The 16049-nt window shown below is 39.9% G+C and overlaps 1 protein-coding gene across 1 annotated transcript in view; it reads left to right on the top strand.

Moving 5' to 3' along the window:
- The window catches only part of LOC140229524 (uncharacterized), a 153999-nt gene extending 139999 nt beyond the window's left edge, over positions 1-14000 (top strand). The window contains 10 exon segments of the mRNA XM_072309772.1: positions 1574-1768; positions 2808-2972; positions 4298-4461; positions 5582-5744; positions 6415-6631; positions 7946-8167; positions 8770-9158; positions 10369-10581; positions 11340-11503; positions 12909-14000. Of these exon segments, the coding sequence (XP_072165873.1) occupies positions 1574-1768; positions 2808-2972; positions 4298-4461; positions 5582-5744; positions 6415-6631; positions 7946-8167; positions 8770-9158; positions 10369-10581; positions 11340-11503; positions 12909-13260 (2244 nt within the window). The 3' untranslated portion in view covers positions 13261-14000.
- Positions 14001-16049: the final 2049 nt, after the last annotated feature.

Below are 16049 nucleotides of genomic sequence, written 5' to 3'. Positions count from 1 at the left end.
TTGGTGAAAGAAGATACCAAATGAATACTGTATGTACTCAGAATATCTGACACAACTACAATGTGTATCAAACGTGGACGAGAGATGTGATGCCATATTTTCATTCTCTGATGATGACTGGTTATATGTTTTCCTCCTCTGACGCTGTTGGTGACCAGTTACGAGTGAGTTAGACGAGCATCATTCCAGGTCTCGATGTTTTAATGTCAATGTGAAACCATTTTATGTCAGCAACCATTTCATGCTAACCAATCTCAGGAGGGTACCAAGTGAAGATGTGACGTTTTAATTTTATGTGAAGCACTCCTTGTGAACCTGTAATATCATGCGCCATCATGAGCAGTACATGTATGTGTTAAGATGAGGACATCCCAAAATTATTTACTAGTATTGTCATTTTTTTAAAGTACAAATGCATGTGCAGAATGATGACTATTTTTCCCCCCATCAAAAGTCAATATTGTCGTCAAAACGGCATACGTAGGGGTAAGAATATTAAGAAGACAACAATTTAGGCCCAAATGTGATTTTGATCATCTTTTTATACGCGTGTATGTACTTTATGTGTGACTAAATTTAATTTGTTGAGTTTGCCATGGCACCATGACTATTCCAGCCTGTGACGTCCCTGGTATAGTTATGTAGCATCAGTTTGCATGAATGCACATACAAGGATTGTGTTTGGGCTTTACAAGAGTTTCATGTTTTGCCATTGTCATTTCGGTGTCACCTCCATTTTCTCATTCATTGGTTTGTGATTTGTGATTCTACCATGTACTAAAATTGCAGCAATCATGTCATGAAAAAAAAAGGAGGAAAATTGTGTCTTGTAGAAATGTATTCAGTTCAACAGCATATAAGTGCACAAATTTAATTTGTCAAGTTACAGTTCTGGAATTTCTACATGTCTGTTGTATTAGCATGAAATTGTCACTCTGTCAGTAATCTAATACAGGGGAGGTGCAGTGTGCATGGTTGAAAATGTTTCTTGAGACAGTGATAACTCAGGGTATCTGCATATAGTGTTTTTGTTGCATCACAGTGGTTTGTTTTGCATTGATGATGGTGAACATTTCTCGGGTAACATTAAACCAGTAGATAAATGATATTTCTTTCTACAGTACACTATGTAGGTTTCTTGAATATGAGTTGTCTCAGGAGATGATAGCTATGATCTTAAAAGTCCCAAATTTCCAAGGAAACAACTACCAGAATAGTTGATTTCTTGTTATATTTTGTTAGTGGAGATGATACACAATAAGATAAACCTGTGCTGCACCTTTGATATAAGAGTGGCCACATCAGTCATTAAGCGGTCTAAAATCGAAGTTTGCATAGCTATGTGTAACCCTTGTTTACACCTCACACATGTGCATGGCCATGCACAGTGTCAAATGAAAATAGTAAGTTTACAGATATATGTACCCCGTCTCCCTGCATTTGAGCAAGCTGTAACACACTTAAAAAATAATAAAATAAAATGTGTGTTAGTTGCTACCTGGTATGGAATTCAAGGCCAAAAATGAGACATGATGAGGTTGTTAAAACCTGCTGATATCATTTTGCCTCATAGGAGGAGCAAATGGAGCAGGAGAAGGATGCGGAGGTGGCCAGGATCAAGGCCAAGGCCACAGAACAGCTCCAGAAGGACCGAGATGCCCTGGTTGAGGACCAGCAGAAGGAGTTCCTGGAACTGGTGGCCAACTCCAGCTCCATGTCACCCTCCGAGCTGGAGGACAAGAAGGAGGCGCTCCAGCGTCAGCACAAGGTGGGTGGGGTTTGACTTTATATTGAAATGGGAGGAGCCTGATGGGGTGTGGGTGAGGCTTGACATGATGTGGGAGGGACTTGACTTGATCTGGGAGGGGCTCACCTTGATATAGGAGGGGCGTGGCTTCATTTGTTGGGAAGGGCTTGATGGAGGAGCTTGACTTCATGTGGGAAGAGCTCAACTCGATATATGTAGGAGGGGCACGACTACATTTAGGAGGGGCTTGATGGAGGAGGAGGTTGACTTCATGTGGGAAGAGCTCAACTCGATATAGGAGGGGCATGACTTCATTTGGGAGGGGCTTGGTAGAGGAGGGCTTGACTCTGTTGAGAAAGCAGGGGATGAATGATAGTGATGGTGAGAACTGATTGTGCAGATGATGAACTGAAAGGAATGGATGGTGTTGGTGGAGGTTTGTTATGATGTTTTTGGTAATGACAATGAGGTTTGGTAGTGATGGTGATAAGGACTAGGGTACGATGAGGTGGTGGTGAGTTGGGTGCTGACTTTGTCAGTTTTGGTAACAACAAATTTGCTGATATTGTCAAAAGCTGTAGATGAGAATGATAAAGATTTATCATTCATGTCATCAGATTAAAGTTAAAGTTACAAATCAAATGCAGTTAACATGATTACAAGGTTCTGATAACATTCTCAGGTAATTATGTTTGAATGATCTGGCACTAAATCTGAAATTGATGAGAGTTAAAGTATATTTGATGGAGGTAATTCTTTAACTCAATCAGTATTCCAAATAGTGTGAGTATAATCAATTAAATCTCTGTTTCACTTTCAGTAGTCTGTAAGTAAGATTGAAGAATTTGTGTGTGTTGTGTGTGTGTGAGAAAAGAGGTTGATAGAATAGAATTTTACGATGCATAAGATGGAAACTACTGCTTCATACTGAATTTCAATAGATAGTTACACTTTGTAAGTTATAAATGAGGTAGAAAATGAGGATATACACGTACAGCATTCCATCATACTGACCTGTGCGCACTCTTCTCTTGCCGGACACCCTTCTCTTGCTGGACAGAAACAACTAGCTGAGTTTGACCGGGGAGCCAGTCAGAAGATCGAGCAGGCCATGAAGGACTGTCTTCCAGCTCTGGAGGTGAGGCAGGCCCAGGCTCGTCTCGCCCTGAGGGAGAAACAACTACAGGAGCTGGCGGAAGCCATGAGGGACCTATCTCCGGAGGAGGTGAGATGAATTCAATTCAATTCAATTCAATTCAATTCAATTCAATTCAGTTCAGTTCAGTTCAGTTCAATTCAATTCAATTCAGTTCAGTTCAGTTCAATTCAATTCAATTCAATTCAATTCAATTCAATTCAATTCAATTCAGTTCAGTTCAGTTCAGTTCAATTCAATTCAATTCATTTCAATTCAATTCAGTTCAGTTCAATTCAATTCAATTCAGTTCAATTCAATTCAATTCAATTCAATTCATTTCTATTCAATTCAATTTAAAATCATTTTATTTCCATATAAAGTACTGTATACGCCGAATATTTCGCGAGGTTTTTATTTTTCGCGAATTTCTCGAGTCAGGTGCTATTCGCGAAATTAAAGACACACAAAAATATTGACACTGATCCCGATGTGAATGTGACGTACGCGTGTACAATTTCTCTTTTCAGTACAAGGATTTCACGAACGTGAATTTAACCACTCGCGAAATGTTGAGAATTCCCGTTTCGTGAAAATTTAGACTCGCGAAATATATGGCGTATACAGTAATACAAAGTAATATACATAACGTTTACATGAGTACATAATATTTAAAGGAACTTTGAATCACGTAAGTTTCAACAAAACATGAATACAATTATTATAATGATATCAACTCTGGTTTGGATAAATAGACAAGTGAGAGCAATAGAATCTTAATTTATAACTCTACATGGAAAAGAGGAATTCACAAGAAAAGCATAGCTTGTAAAATTTGTGAATTACTCTAGAAGGTGAGGGCATCTCAAGATCCGTCAAGGACTCCATGTATAAAATTTTGATATCCTGATGTCAGGCGAAATAATCAGAAAATGAAAAAAAGGACTGACGAGGACAAGAAAAAATGATTTATGGGAGTTCTCTCTGGTACTCAGAGTGAACTTAGTAGGATGCTTCTTTTTGGATTGGGGTCTCTAGCTGGTGGTCTGGCTGCTCAGAGTCTGGTCCTGTTAGGCACCACATTTTGCTCCTGAAGCAGAGACTATGTCATGTATGTGAAGTTCAATTTGATTTGGTTGAATTAATTCAGAAGGGGTTCATGTTCTAGCAGCACATGCAATTTTCATTCTTTAGCAAATACACATTTTGTAGTAGGATGCCCTGATTGTTTGAATTCAAAGTATGAGTAAGCATTCACTTGTGAGTCACTTTTTGTTCATGGTATTCAGTATGTGTGTAGATGTTAAATCTTCAGGCATACAAATATTGTGTGATTTTTACTTTTCTCTTTCTTTTTCTAATTTAAGAAAAGAGAAAATAACTTTGATTCTTTCATGTCGATCTCTCCTCACCAGGCCCTTGTCCAGCAGTACACCGAGCTAGCGGAGAAGGCGGCTGCCGAGGCCCAAAAGTTCCGCCAGACCAAGGTGGCCGAGATGCAGTCGGAGCTGGACGGCATCAAGGCCGAGAAAGCCAAGAGGGATGAAGCGAGGAGAGCCAAGATGGCAAAGGAATTGGCGTAAGTTGGGATCATTGTATTGACCGATTGGGGTTCGTTGAGGGCAGCAGACATTTTAAGGCACTGGGCGCAGCCATGAGCTCAAATTGCGGTGTCTCAGCCGACCCCCCCCTGCTCTCCCCCACCCCCAGGGCAACATGTTTATCGCGCACTTGTAACAAAGGTTCGCGCACTAAGCAAGCATTCGCGCACTCAGTACGAGATGCCCATTGGCTAAAACAACCATGCATCACTTTTTCATTCTGCGCGCGTGAGAGGGGTGGGGAGAGAGGAGGGGGGGTCGGATGATACACCGCAGTAATGGCGCTGCCCATGCCAAAAATACACATAGTGCGTCACAGAATCGGTCAATACTAGCTACACTTGTAGCTCAACCTTGATCGCTATGTACAAGCCGTACCTCTTCATACAAGTTTTATACAAAACAAGTGTGTGCTACAGTGGAAAAAAAAAAAGCCAAATGATACTACACACAATATTCATACAGAGAGAAAACAGGTATTGATAAAAGAAACTCTAATCTGTCTATCAAAGCCAGTTTTCTTGGCAAAATAACACAAATAGAAATGAATTTAGGCCATGAATGCAGGCGCTCTTGTCAGCATTGTGAGAGCATGGTATCAGGTTCCTGTATATTACCACTTGACGCCACGGGAACGTGGTATGTCAGGCTTCCGTAAAGAACAGGTTAATATTTGACTTTAACTATGCACCATCCCTTTTTTCATCACACAATTCCTTCTAAATCAATGGTGGTTTTATGCCAACATGTAGTGTTGGGAATTGATGATAAATTGTGATCACTATTGTTGTGTTAATCTGACCATTTTTTTTTTTTTGAAGCTCGATTTAAGGCAGCTGAGATAAGCACCAAACGTAGAATCATCCAATGTCTATTTAAGCAGTATTAACCCTTTGGTAATGGGGACTGTGGAGAATGATTGAATCTGTGGAAGTAAGGAGTTAACCCGTTGAAGACAAGTCCCAAGTATGCTCGGGCAAGTCTCTATGGGAAATGCGTGTTGTGGCAAAATCAAACCATCCTCAACGGGGTAAGAGAGTTTTATAGTGGGATAGTAATGAGAACCACCTTTATTGTCCCTTCCCACCATCCCTCCAGTGCCCTGGAAGAAGAGCTGGAGAAGGAAAGAACGAAGGAAGAGGAGAGGGAGAGGAAGAGACTGGAGGAGAAACAGAGAGCCAAGGAGCAGCAGAAGGAGGAGGCCGAGCGTAGACTCCAGCAGGAACTCAAGCACAGCGAGGGCAACGAGGAGGCCAAGGAGGTATGGTGACTTTTACTGCCAAACCATAAACAAAAATTGGGTCATTTGGATGGCGGGGGTGTGATGACATCAAAAACCAAGTTATGAAACTAATATTCATTGTTGTCTTGGGTTGTTACAATTATTTAATCAGTGCTGTGTGTTTGTTTTTCGTGATGAAGGAAATACAAAAATTTGAGAAGCTTAAAAAAACAAACTGAAACAAAACATGGCTGGGTTGGATTGATGACATACACGTATCTCATCTGTAAAGCATCATTTGAAGCTCTAGATGAGATCATAGGTGAGATACATAAACATGAAGTGTGGATTCATAAATGCCCTTGAAAACAACATGAGCCGCAAGAGATGAAGACATACCAGGGAATAATTTTCCAACTCGAAATTGAGTAAGCAGTTTCACCTTCTGAACAATACACAGCCATGCATGTCAGATGGTATCCTGCACACTTCTGTGGAATAGGACTGCTACAAGAAAGACAATTTGTGGGGCATGTGTGCAAAGAATGCGTATCAAATTGCCATGCGGTACCGGGAAAATTATTCCCTGCGTACCCTACTCATGATAGAATTTAATAAATGATGAGCAAGCAGTTTACTGGTTATGCCTGCAGAACCTGGTCCAGGAGATATCTGATGGAGTGAGTTATTTTCTGATTTTTGTCTTTAGAAACTGATCAAGGAGCACGAGGAGAACATGAAACGCTTTGAGACCAACTTCCAGAAGGAGCAGCAGAAGAGCGCCGAGCGGACGCGAGCGCGCCTCGAGGCGAGGCGGAAGAAGAAGCAGGAGCAGGAGACGTGGCGCATCGAGGGCGAGTTCAAGAACCAGGCCGACGTGGACGAGAGGAGGACCCTGGATAGGATGAACCTCATCCAGCAGCAAGGTGAGTGAGGAGTGGCCTTTTAGCCCTCACTAGGCTGGGGGGGGGGGGGCCTTGGAGCCCCCCCCCCCCCCCCTCGACATTCCCATTGATGTATTGCCATCGCAAAAAGTTATCGCCGTGATAGTTCGCTACTTTTTTCTTTCAAGTCTCCTGCATCTTTTGACACGAAATTTGCGACGCCTGGGCACGTGGTTCCAAAGTTACGCATAAATATGTACATGCATGTCAGACCAAAAATTGCTCAAAAACGTGATTTCTTGAAATGTACAGTTTCAATGCAAATTGTGCATACAGTCAAATTTTATACAAGCATTTGGGGTTTTATTGATTAAAATCAATTAATAGCACATTTTCAAGTTCTGGACAATGACGTTGACAGATTTCAGCGGAAAAGTCGAAAAAAACAAAGAAATACAAAGAACAATAAAATACTAACTTGGTGTGTTCTTTTTGCAACGGTGAAAACCTGAAAACTTTGTTATGACGGAGTTGTAATGAATATTGTAGATTTCCAGTCAATTTATTTTGACCCATAATGAATTCCAGCTGTTATTATGGGAAGAAAAGGGGAGCATATTCTTGAGTGACATGGGCAAAGTTTTGCATTTCTTTTTGTTTAAGAACTACATGATTGTATGAGATACATTACAGTGAGATTTCATACATGATGTCGGAAGACATTCTTCAACCATGCAAATTTTGTTATGTTTCAAAAAGGGATATACAACTTGTAATGCCTTGGAGATGTTGTCTAAGCCTGTCAGTCTCTCTGTATGTTTGATGGCTTTTGTGGCTTGTTATCCACATGTTTGTAATTCAATCCCTTATCTGCCTACTTTTTTTTTTGTTTACATTTTCATGTCTATATACACATACATGTATGTACTTGTTATGTATTCTTTTTTTTGTCTATTTTTGTTGTTTTTGATTCTGTATATTGGTCATATCTAAATATTTCTCTTCCTGCATGCACATGGTTATGTTTTACTTTTGTGTGAGTCTAAAAAAATATGTTGCCTTTTCTAGTAGTATTTTACAAGCTGTTATTTTCGCGTACAGATACAATCGTATCCATTTTCGCAAGTGAGGAGGTCACGGATATAATTGCACTATTACCCTAGCATGTTGCAAAATTTTTTGTGTGTTGTTAAATTTGCAGTCCAACAGTGATTCGCAGAATTTGCAGAAATTAAATCCTCGCAGAAATAACAGCTTATACAGTAATATATTTTGATTTCGAAGCAATCTGGCCTCCTTCTAGATGTAGCAATCCCATCACACTTACTAATCATCCCTCACTATTTTCATTACCAGGGGCATCTGAGTTGAACATGACCAGCGTGAATGCGTGGAGGCCAGAGACCCCAGGGGACTGGGCCCAGCGTAAGGTGGACGGTCTGGACGACAGACCCGACTTGCCGGACGGCGTCAACGAGGCCATGTACTCTGCCCTCATGGCTTCTCCCTTCTTCACCGACCTCAAGGAGATCGAGGAGATGCTCAAGGATACTCTGGGCTTCAAACCTGGGGTTAAAGGTCAGTCTTCAAACCGTCAATCTTCACCTCTTATATGTGCTGAATTTAATGTACAAATATTTTGTTGTTGAAATGTTACCTGTACGTAGCTTTGTTCCTTCAAGATTTACTCGATGTGCATGCTCTGAATGAATTAGTTGAACAAATTCCGTCATTTGTATTATTTCTTCTTCTTCTGTTTTTTACATTTCATTGCAGTGCTTATGATTGTAATTACGTGGAATTAAGACAGCATGTAATCCTGGATATGCCTTATGACAGATTCCTAATTATTTGATTCTGTCATATTCATTTATTTATTTATTTTTTACATTTTATTGGAGTGCCTACACTGTTCATCTTATTACGTGTAAAGAAGACAGCATATAATTCTGGAAATGCCTTTTGACAGATTCCTTCAAAACTTGTCCAGAATGCAAGTTATAGAAGTCCTCACAGGCACAACAATTTGACATGTCAACGTGATTACATAAGCAGTAGGAATGACATCCCAATTTATCACGTTACAGGACTTCCAAGACAATCTTGGACAGAATTAGAATATGGAGTATCTAGTCCTTGCATTTTAATATACCAGTTGCTGTCATGTTTGATTTTGGCAGGTTCCATCAACGACGCCTTCATTGACCTCAAGGATGCCCAGTGGACGCTTGGAGACGAGATCACGCCGCTGGACATCGACAGCATCTCCCCCAGTCAGTTTGTGGTCTACCGCTTCGGGGTCTTCATCACCCACCTGCTGCGGCTGACGATGCGGACGCCGGAGGTCACGCTCCTCCTGGCGTCTTCCTTGCCCCAGAACGACTACGGCCGCAACATGTTCCGCCACTCCTTCTTCTACCAGCACGCCAAGCGCATCCTCTTCGTGCGCCACGAGCGTCTCGACTCCGTCGGCGAATTCGTCATGGTCATCGTCCACTGCCTGGCCCACATCAAGGTCGGCGACCTCAAGGATGACACCAACCCCTTGTTCCTGAGGGAGTTCTTTAAGGTAACCATCTCACTTTGGTCTATGAACAAATCTCTGATATCAGAGGCATTGTCCCTTCTTATCCTGCAAGTTAAATTACCTGGACCAGAATTTGGACGGTATGTGACTGTTCATTTTCACCTTCCACTAATAAGTGGAATTTTGTTGTTGGTGGTGGTGTGTTTTCTTGCTAGCAAAAGTTAATGGGCCATTCATGAAAATTGACAAAAAATTGAGACTGAAGAATTATTTACCTAACTTGTACGTATACCACCTGTGAATTTTTGGCAGGATTTCAGCTAAGGCTGCTACCTGGTTAGATGCTGCGCTCATCATTAAGGCTGGTAGCATCTGTCAGACAATCTGCTAGCTCTTTAGATCTATTGATTGATTAATTCATGCATTTATTTTGCAATGTATAAATCAGTGCAAATCCTGACAGATGAGCAAGTGATGTTAAGGCCAGGACTCATGAGAAGCAACATATATGCTTTTAGTTGGAGCCCTTATTCTTCAAAGGAAAGAAATTTTAAAAATGCATTTCAACAACTATGACATGCTGAGATATTAAACTGAAACACACATAAATAAAAACCAGTAAAAAAATCATGTGCATACCACACATCATAATTTATGAATGAATGAATACGTAAGTAAGAAAGATAGACAGCCGTGGTTGTGCGTGCTTTTCTAACTAGTGTGTGAATTCTTCAACCAGGCCCAACCCAGTGTGTCCTTGTATGTGCTATTTTGTTCTTTCTTATGCAGAATCCTTATATTTTAGTTTTCAATAACCCATCCCATTTACCCCAAATAGTGGGTTACAATGTGTCTGGGCTTTAATCAAGGACTGTACAGGCCTTATATTCATTGCAGGGTATTTATGCGAATTTTGCAAATCATGTGCTGTAAGAAAATTTATAAAGACACAATGGAGATATCAACTCTGGTCCTTACATAAATATGATGTGCATGTATACATTTCTCCATTCAGTTCTGTACTCTCACGATCGCTAATTTAACCACTTACCAAATTGTCGGAAAGTCGCGTTTCGCGAAAAGTTGGGCTCACTAAATGTACATTATATGGTGTAGTAGACAGCAAGTGTTTCATGATGCAAGATGTATTGTCATAACTGCTGGCCACGTAGAATTAGTTGAGAGGTTTGCTGTGCTAGCGAGAATTCGGAATGCACTTGTGATGTTCGTTTTATCTTGTGACAATCCACAGGGCATGAAGATCATATGCCAGGACATGTTCTTCTCGAGGTCAAAGGTCACACAGGGAGCCAAGGCCCTGATGGGCAATGTGATGCCAAAGGGCAAGCGCCCTCTGGAGTTGCTCTTCAAGCGAGGCAAGGACGGTAACGAGAAGGCCAATATGGTGACGGAGCTGGTAGACACTCGGGTCAAGAACACCGAGAAGGACAACTTCTCAAAGGAGGTTGGTTTCAGTTTCCCAATCCTCTCCTCTTTTGCCTCGATTCAATGGAGAATCATATCAACGGTGTATCACTGATGCACAACTGTCTAATCATTCAATTCCATTTATCTCTTTATGTGCTTCAAAAGCAATACCGGTATTTCCAGATTGACAAATAGCACTCCATCAGTGTAAATAAACACCACTTATTCATAAGATTTTATAAAAATCATTGCCATCCCACATGAGTGTGTATGCCCATCATTTTTTTTTTTTTTTGTCATGGTTACTTTTCAAATTCTAAATAATTATGTTTATTAACGTTAATAAAGTGCAGTTTGTCAGTCAGTTGCAATACAAACAACTTGACACAAAAATCATTCATTTGAATATTTCCAGAGTTCCGAGACTTAACTGTTATCGGAAGAAAATTCATGAAAATGTGAAATTAAGAGGATGTACTTTGGTTCTCCTGTAATTTAGATGTCAGCAGGGCCCTAAATTGAGTGGGTCACATCTCATAGAAGCACTCCTGATAGAGTGTAATACAATGTAGATATATACAGTACATGTATATACATACAGTGTAGGAGTGTTTCATTTTGAATATGGTACGCGTACAGACTAATTTTTTTTTTTGTCCGTCATGAAGCATGAACATAATCCAAGGCGTGAAATGTTATGGAATTAATGAATGCATATTAAAGAATGTGAAACGGAAAGGATGTGGTGTTGTCCTCCTACAAGAGACATTTAATGATATCGTTCTTTCTCCACAGAGCATCAAGGAGAGAATAACGGAGGAACAGGAGCAGTCGTCAAAGTCTCGTCTGAGGGAGTACATGGTGTCCCACGGTGGCTTCAAGTCCACCTCAGACTTTGTGGAGACCAGGCTGAAGGAGCTGAGAGGCAAGAAGGTGGTGCCAGGAGAGGAGAAAGACAAGTAAGTCTTGGTCTGGGGATAAAATACCGTATTTAGGCGCGTCAGACTGGCAAAAGATCGAGAAGTTTAAGATCCCGATCTTTAAGATCTCGAAGCATTGCCAGTGTGACTGCACACTTCCCGCGAAACTTCCGGTGAAACTTCTCAATTTGTTTGCGGGCAGTGTCTCCGAAGGACAAGGCCATTGTCATGTACAGATGTGCATTGTTACGTCACAATCACTGGCCATCGGACGGCGCACTCTTTCTTGCGCGTACCAATGGCCAAAACTTTGCGATCTTAAACTTCTCGATCTTTTGCCAGTCTGACTGCGCCTTTTTATAACCTTCACCAAGGGAGGTTATGTTTTCATTGCCCGTGGTTTGTTAGTTTGTTTGTTTGTCCACAAACAAAATAACTCACAAAGTTGTGAATGGCTTTGAATGAAACTTACATGAAAGGTTGAGAATTGTAACACAAAGAACAGATGATTAAATGTCAGTTGTGATCTGGAAAGTTTTAGGGATTTTATAAAAGATTTTTGATATTTTGGCAGGTAGGGTCAATGAACTTGGGAAGTTTAAGATGCATATTGCTTTGAGGTTTGCATGCGCGCACTTAAGTTCATGCTCTAGTTTCTGCTAGGGCAAAGAGCACTGCGCAGCTGGAAGTGAATCACGTTACAAAAGGCTATATTGGGAATCGGATGATTTTCAGCAGGCATACAGTGTATGTATGGGTGAAAATAACTGATTTCCGGAAGAAAAAGACACGGTGGAACAAGATCAGTGGTGGAAATTAGCTGCTTGGCGGAGGTCTGCACTCTCGAGAGTGCTTCTCTGGTTTCTACTTTATTTCTGGATCTGGTGCTATGTTCTAGTCCTGGCCTGAAGTGGTTATGGTTGTTGTTATAGTAGACCGATTGCCCAGTTCTTGTGAATGGCTTTGATGATATCAGCTGGGAGGGATTGTGAAAAATTGTGATATTGAATTAATTTGATATAATTTGCAATATGTTATCCAGCCTCGTATACAGTGAAGTTTAAGAAAAAGCTGTCTATCAGAATGTCCTGTTAATTTTTGAAACATCATGAGGAAGACAAAGTCAATATATTGTTGCATTACACACTAGTACCACATTATTTTCTTGGCAGATGAAAACTATTTCAACCTGTTAAAGACGAGCTTATTTTTCTCTTAAATACACTTCCCATAGACACCTGCCCAAGTAGGGCTTTGCTCAGGACAAGTCTTCTTCAGGTTGATAAGTCGCTGGCTTTCACTGAATGGTACCTGTCACACTTTGTAAACATTTCATACTGAATTTCCAAATGATTTTATTACTGAAGATATGTATGAATTGATTACAACCATGAACACCTAGTAAGTGTAATTCCTCTTTTTCTGTTGCCCCCACCTCCACCAGACCCGTCATCACAATCCAGGCAAGCTCAACGCTCCGCAGCCATCGCGAACTCGTCGACCTCCAAATCCAGCAGACCCAGGGCCAGCTGGACCAGCTGAACTCCCAGCTAGCCAGGGCCTTGCTGGACCTGCAGGCAGCCAGGGAAGGACTGCAGCAAGCCGAGGCGGGCGGCGCCGGGGATGCACCTCCCACCACCACTTCGGGCGCAGCCCGGGGTGGGGAGAAGTCGGCCGAGGTGATCCGGATGCAGGCATCCGCCCTGGAAATGAAGGTCACCAACTTGACGAAGAAGATCGAGCAGGTGGAGGCCGAACTCAGCAAGAAACATAAAGAGAGAGATGGATCGTCTTAGCTCCTTACCTTTGACCATTCCTCAACTTAAACCTTCTTGGTTTCGTTGATATTGACACCATTTTTCTCTCTTCACATCCTAGCTACTCGCTTTTGCCCATCCCTCAACTTAAGCCTACACCTACTGTATCTCATCCATTGTTGACAGAGTTTTTATTCTTTGATAATTTGTTCTGAAGTTGAGTCAGCGCACACAGATTTTTGAGGCTGTGTGTAGTCATCTCTGTCAATCTACCGCAAGTTCACGGATGATGAAATCTTTTGATCAGATGCACTTTGTGAGTAGGGAATCATGTCTTCAAATGCAGCAATAGACAATTAAAATGCCTGAAGTTATTAAACTGCATATCCTACTCAATCTACTATCTATTGGTAAATTGTTCATGTGAAAACATGCAGAAATAATTTACTACTGGTACTTCTGTCCAGTTATTATTGAAGGAGGTTAGAAAGTTTTGTTGGAAAACAAAGTGACTCAGAAATCTTCAAAGTATATGTGCCTTTTCAAAAAATGTTTTCCAAGTCCTATGGTGACAGAACCTATTTGTACATACTCAGTATTGCATCCTGTACATAAAGCCGTCCATCTGTGTTTGTACAATGTACACGTTTGAATGTGAGTGTTTGTGAATTTTTGTGTGCATTTGAAGTGTTAATGTGTTTTGTTTTGTTGTTTTTTTCTTAGCTAGAGTCCTAATGGGATATTTTGCAGCTTAATCCATAAAACATTTCTGGACTACATAGGTCACCAATGACCTCTGGTGTCATTTTGCTACTGAAACACTATTTGCCCATATTCATGCTCTGAAGGGGAAAAAAAAATATGAATAAGTCTCATTATATGAACTGTATTATGTCCTTGTACATCAAAGAAACGAAAGAAACTAAAACAAAACACAATCATGAACACAGAGCTAGCATTCTAGAATGAAGGCCTGTGTCTATCTCCTTTGGTTTGTTTGTTTTCCTTGGCCCCACCTTTACTTTTTGATGGTCAGAGTAATCTTTACAGAATAAAAAAAAAATATGGACATATCTTCTCTCTGATGCTTATTTAGTACAGGTCGTAAAGTACATCAGATGCCATCAAAGAGATAACTGGCAGTTCTGGTTCCAATCATATCAATATCCATTTGTAAAATGCAGTGTGAAGAAAGTGGGTTTTGTAGCTACGCAGAGGATTATTTATTTAACTTTTATTCTTAGTCAGAATTTCCTCCAAAGGAATTCCGTTTGCTGTTTGTTGTATGCAGTTTTTGAAGCAAGGTTGATTCACTTATAGACTTGTAGGTCACAACCCTCTGACTTCTACAGCCCAATTTTGTTCCGTCCGACTAGTTCGTAGTTTGAAAAATTGTTGGCGACTCCTCGGGAGATCTCATAGATTGACCGTAGTCTCTAACTTATGTCGAGAAATGACATTCTTGTTAATTTATGCCCATGAAATTCTGCGTGGAGGGGTGAAGTTGCATTGTAGTTGTGGGAAAATGTAAGTAATAAAGAATACCTTGTGATACTTCCTTCATTAACGGTATGATTACATGAATGAAGTCAAATGATCCTATCAGTGATTGGACAATCAAATTGCCCTATGACGTTGAAAACAAAATTGAAATGTTGGGATTCATTTTCATTTTCGAGTTAATACTTCGAAAAAAAAAACCACTTTCACTTGACAGACCAATATTGGACACAGGCATATTGTGGTGCAACGTTTTCAAACTTAATTTGTCTACATGATGAACAAACGTGTAAGATTCATATTAAAATTCAACCAGTTTTGTTCAATGCAAAATCTTATTTTCGAAAGTATAGTCGACCTGAAATGGATAATTTTATTTTTCTGATATCTATGAATAAGATATTAACTTATTGTTTCATCAAAGCAAAAAATTTACAGTGATTCACTTTGTCAGGAAAGTAGTGTATTCAAATACTGTAGAGACTTTGGTACAAATTGTGTGATTTGTATTCTAAATGTACATATTGTGTGTTTCTGTATATTTAATCATATCCTAGAAGTCTTTCACATTTTATGCAAAGAGAATATATCTTGTTTATCAATGTGTATAACTCAGAGTTGGATCATGTCTTCAAAGTGTTTATTCAACAAAATAAAGTGAAATACTGCTCATCTTTATGTGATTATCAAGAACTGAGAAGCAGAGGACACACAAAAAATGTATCTTGTGTAATTACATTAATTGCAGGAATTTTTTTTTTTCTTAGATCTTTTTGGTGATGTCAATATTACAGAAAGTATTTTGAATCATATTCTTATGACATCAATGACTGATAAATTTATTTGAGTCAAAATCTTCCGGTGTCAACTGGAATTTCTATAAATCTCAGCACCTTGATCAAAGCAATGATTCACTTTTTTCCTTTTTTTTTTTTACTATGCATTCCAAATTTTTGTCGTGTATGATATCAAATATTTCTTACTATGTACTACTCAGATTTTTTTTTTTGATATAAAGTTTGTACATAATCAGATTTCAAAATGTAGTTTATGAAATAAGACATATTTTTAAGAATATTTCTCGCAAGCATATCATAGTTTGTGTCATTTTTAAAAAGAAACATGCGATTGTGTATTTATTTTTGTGTGATTATTTGTAGATGTCGTCCCTTTTTAGTGAAAATAAATTTGGAACAAATAAATAAAGTTGTGCTGGAGTGTTTTGTATTGTGAGTGAAAATGTCATTTATTCAATCAGAGAATACTGTAGAAGTGGATATTTTCGCGCGACTTATTTTTCGCGCTCGGCCGGTTAAGAAAAGTTTTGC

The sequence above is a fragment of the Diadema setosum genome, chromosome 6 (genome assembly GCF_964275005.1).
Source record: "Diadema setosum chromosome 6, eeDiaSeto1, whole genome shotgun sequence".
Taxonomy (NCBI): Eukaryota; Metazoa; Echinodermata; class Echinoidea; order Diadematoida; family Diadematidae; genus Diadema; species Diadema setosum.
The sequence above is the reverse complement of the archived record's forward strand: the minus strand, read 5'-3'. Positions and strand labels throughout refer to the sequence as shown.